At 33.0% G+C, this 4,702-nt stretch overlaps 1 protein-coding gene across 1 annotated transcript in view; it reads right to left on the bottom strand.

The window, feature by feature from the left end:
* Positions 1 to 2,395: 2,395 nt before the first annotated feature.
* LOC108380467 (probable cytochrome P450 12b2, mitochondrial) overlaps positions 2,396 to 4,702 on the bottom strand; it is a 6,744-nt gene continuing 4,437 nt past the window's right edge. Inside the window, exons 3-4 of the mRNA XM_017636838.1 lie at positions 3,151 to 3,577; positions 2,396 to 3,082 (exon numbers count right to left, since the gene is read on the bottom strand). Of these exons, the coding sequence (XP_017492327.1) occupies positions 2,489 to 3,082; positions 3,151 to 3,577 (1,021 nt within the window). The 3' untranslated portion in view covers positions 2,396 to 2,488. The remainder of the gene's footprint in view (positions 3,083 to 3,150; positions 3,578 to 4,702) is intronic.

Here is a 4,702-nt window from a genome sequence, read left to right as displayed (position 1 = left end):
TTTAAGCATATGATTTTAACAAAAAATATTTGGCACTGTTGATGAAGAGCAGAAATTACCCAGTAGGCAAATAGAGAATGCATTACCTTTGTCTACCATGAAAACATTTAACCAATACTATTGAACAAAAATATGCATCGCAATATAAGCGAGCGGGTAATGTGTAGCTGTGAAACCGCAAGCAAAAAATTTAAGTATTTAAGTCTTTTCTTCAAGTTATTTCAACAGCCGCTGTAGTCCACAGTGGGCCAGAAGAAAGAGAAAGGGGCCAAAATTGTTTTTTGATTATTTAAACGTGAAAAAACTAAGTATCAAAATCCATAGTACATCGAAAAGTACCAGGTGTCCAAAAATTATGAAAAATCCGAGAAGGCACGTATTTTGAATTTTCTACTTGATATTTTCTGTAGAAAGTTTCTGGAAACATAATTTAAAAAAATAGGGTTGCCAGATATATGAATATTATAATTATTCAAAAGCACCACAGCATAAAAAAATATTTTGGAGTAGGGTTGCCACCTATCTAAAAAGTTACAATCACTTTTATTAAAAAAAAGGTATGCCTATTTAATATCACAAGCACCAGGTTGACCGAGCTTTGCTCGGAATGTATACATTTTTTAAAGTTTTCAAGGTTTCAGTATCAAGTAATGGCAAACCGCATCGAAAATATTATTAAAGTCCTAAAAAATACCTCTTATTTGAGATTCATATTAAGTTATTTTAGAGGAATTTTGCAGAATCGAAAATGAGTGGCAACCTTACACTAATATCTTAAGCGACAACACTTACTACATATGCAAAGCATTGTTTAATAGCTTTCTTTTACCATCAGTAAAGAGTAATATTGTGTGTCAATTTCCTAAACAAAATATTAAATAAATATGCGATAGAAAATAGGTGGCAACCCTTTTCAAAAATATTTCTGAATTGGGGATTTTCGAAACACTTTCCACTTGATACCCATATTGTGATGTGTTATTTAGTTTATAACTAATTTCGAATAGGTAGAAACCTTATACCAATATTTTCGGAGATAATGCCTATCTAGATAACCAAAGATGCAAAAAATTATCTGTATACAAAATTTCATCCAAATTGTTAAAGCGGTTTCCGAGAAACCTATGGATATATATATATATTTATATGCAAGAATTGCTCGTTGAATGTAATAAGATATGGGCATCGTTTTAATTATTTAATATTATATAATTTAAAGAAATAAAAATAAAAATTTTTTATAGTGGTGCGTTTTATGTTAAACAATTCATTCATGTGACTAATTTTGATAAATTGATTTTAAAAATTCTTTCAAAATTTAACCTGTTATTTGCCTGTACATTTCCACACATGCAGTATCCCGGGCCTATCACGAGAAGTTTACACGAATAAAATACCCCACTTTTTTATTTATTTATTCTTTATTTTTTTATTAATTTTTATTTGTATTGTACATGTGCATTTTTAATAACTGGACAACTTAAAAAAAACAAAAAAAAAGCTTTCACTAATTTCTGTATTATCTTGGCCATCGTAAACTTGATTACTTTATTTATTTAATTTTTTTAATGTTTTTATTTTTTATTGTTATTTAAACTTAAACTTTTTAAAACCTTATTGCACATCTGGAGCTTAAGTCCTTTCATTTGACAACTCACTATTTAGTCCAATGAACATCCCACATCTTATAATTTTTCGTACAGGTGGCAGCCCTCTTCGAAAAAATAAAACCTTATTGCACATCTGGAGGTGAAGTCTTTGGCTGGACACCTTATTTTTTATAATTAATGAACTGTACAAATCTGATGTCATTAACAAAAAATGCCACTCAAAAAAAGTAAAAGCACATCTGGAAACCACATCCTTTTACTTGGTGCCTCATTTTAAGTTCAATGAATGGTGAAGATCTTATCATTCGTAACAATATGGCAACCCTACTAGAAAAAATAATATATTATCGCACATCTAGAGGCTAAGTCGGAAAAGACTTTGACAATGAGGGTGCAGAACTGGTCACTCTCCTGTTGATACAGAACATATTAGAGAAGATCTCATCCAAATCCGTTGAGTAGTTTTCCAGGTTCTGGCGACCTAAGCGCTGCCGGACAGTTGCGAAATTAGCCGTTTAAATAGTACGACAAAGGCTCATTGGGGCTAAGTGTATGGCCTCCTCAAAGTGACTGAACTTTAACTTTGACAGTGGGTATATTATGGCAGCGACGGCCATACGGATGACAAAGATTAAAAGCGAAAGAAAGATGTATCAAAATAAAACTATAAAAGATTTTGAATTTTTAGGCCCCGATAACTTACTTACATACATATGTACTTAAATACTTATACTCGTATTTATCCGCAATATTTTAAATAATTGCTTCCCAATAAAACCACTCAGTTATAATTAAATTTTTTTTTATTAATTGTATCTATAACTAAAGGCAAATACCATCGAAATCTAACCGCAAATATTCGTATAACCTTCAAATTACTATTCAACCTCTTCAAATTTGAATTTCATTTCCCCACATGGCGTCAGTATCAAATTGCTTTTATACTCCAAATCATTTTTCTCATCAGTCCAAGTAATCTCATATTTGCGGAACAAACGTGCCAACAAGACTTCCATTTCCAAATCAGCCAAACGCCTACCGACGCAAGTGCGTGGACCGAAACCGAAAGGCAAATAAACGAATGGATTCTGCATCTTGGCTGCATCGTTTGCACTCGGCACATTTTTCGGTGTTTTCAACCAACGCTCAGGCAGGTATTCACTACAACGTGCAAAGAACGTATCCGAGTTGCACAATTCCATATTTCTCATATGTACGCCAATGTCTTTTGGCACTCTATAACCAGAAAGTACCAAATCGCGACCAGTTGCACGCATTGTGCCACTTACGATTGGCGTTATGCGCATCGATTCTTTAATGCAAGCACGCAAATAGGGTATATTTTGTAAATTCTGTGCCACCAGCGGAGTATCGACATTTGGGAGGAGTGTACGCAATTCTTCTCGCAATATATTCTGTTTTTCCGGATTTTTCGCAAGTAAAAAAAGGGCATTTATGACTGTGGAAGATGTCTGTAAATTGAATAAAACGTAAATATTTATGTACATTTTTTTTTTGGTACAAATAAACATTTTATTACCGTATCCAAGCCGCCGAACAGCATATCAATTACCATCACAACAGCTATATTCTTATCGACGCGCAAAAGCTTTTCCAATACACTTACCGCCTCCTTTCTCCCCTCCGCTTCGATGCGCTCCAGCGCCTTATCAATGAATTTCCTGGTGAGCATTGTCAAGTCGTCATGCAAGCGCATAAGTCGTTTAAAACTGGGCGTCTTTATGATTCGCCAAATCGATGGTGCGATATCGTGCTCATAGGTGGCCTGCATGAATTCCGCCATGGTGCTGGACATACGCATCGCATCGGCATCGGCTTTGCCTGTGATAAGGTGTAGACGTGAATTTAGCGCCACATAGCAAATGGATTCAAAAGACCACATGCGCATCTCGTTGCTGAAATCAGCGGTTAGCAAGCCAGTCTTTGGGTCGCGCACCGTCCCGATTCTAGAGTGTGAGTTAGGAGAAATTCAAATTTTTCTACATTATAACAGGGCAATTGTGGTAACTATCTTGAACGTCTTTTTTNGAACGAATTTCCGTCATCGCTTGTCAAGCTTTGTTTGGAGACAAACCTGTTTCGTTCGAGACCGAAAAATGACCCTGAAGATGGCACAACGCCGAAACCAGTTTGTATCCAAACCAAACTTGACGAGTGATGACGGAAATTCGTTCCAAAATAAAGCATATATTTTTGTTTTTCTTTTTAAAATAATAAAAACTAAAAATTAAAAGATAATGTTATTTAAGAAAGGAAAATAATCTAAATAAATTTATAAAAATCAAATTAAATATATATACTTATGTATACTTTTTTTCATTTTAAAACAATAAAATCTAAAAATTTTAAGAAAATTAAATAAAAGACATTTTAAAAGTTAAATAAAAAAGGAAAAAAATTGCCTTAAATGCAATGATAGATGTTTAAACAACCGAAAAATATTTTTCTTTTTAAAACAATAAAATCCCAAAATCAAAGAAAAATTAAATAAAAAGTAATAAAATAAAATATAAAATAAAGAGCTTATAAATATTAAACAAAATTAAAAAACTTTTGTTTAACACAATCGAATTTAAAAAATTTAATTAATAAAGAAAAAAAGGGTACGGTTTAGTAAGTGGCCCACCTATTTCGGGGTATTGCGTCCAAAGGGGTGACCCGATCCAAAAAAAAATTGCACACACTTGTAGCCAAGGGTCTACCCATTACTTTAACATCCACTATTGTAATTTTTGGTCACTAATTTATTTACAAATTGGGTTTGAAATATGCCCTTTTTTGTAAAATTCGGAAAATAGCTCACATTTATCACTCCTATTTTCCTTAAAGCAGCCACTTCACTAATGCATTTTTATATTCCCCTTCACTTTAAACTTTATTCGACTTGTTACAACTTTCTTTATTACTTTAATTTTAATCTATCAATCACAATTTATTAAATAAAAACATCTTCAAAACCACGCGTTTGCCTTTGGTTGCATATGCACATTAAATGGTGGCGTTTAGCTGTCAAACTGCTAAATATACAAGAAGGATGAGAGACAAAAGAAAATATGATATAACCCAGTCAG

Source organism: Rhagoletis zephyria, unplaced genomic scaffold (genome assembly GCF_001687245.7).
Source record: "Rhagoletis zephyria isolate East Lansing unplaced genomic scaffold, Rhagoletis_zephyria_1.1 Rzeph_scaffold_19327, whole genome shotgun sequence".
Classification (NCBI taxonomy): Eukaryota; Metazoa; Arthropoda; class Insecta; order Diptera; family Tephritidae; genus Rhagoletis; species Rhagoletis zephyria.
Note: the sequence above shows the minus strand (reverse complement) of the source record. Positions and strands in the feature narration are given on the sequence as shown.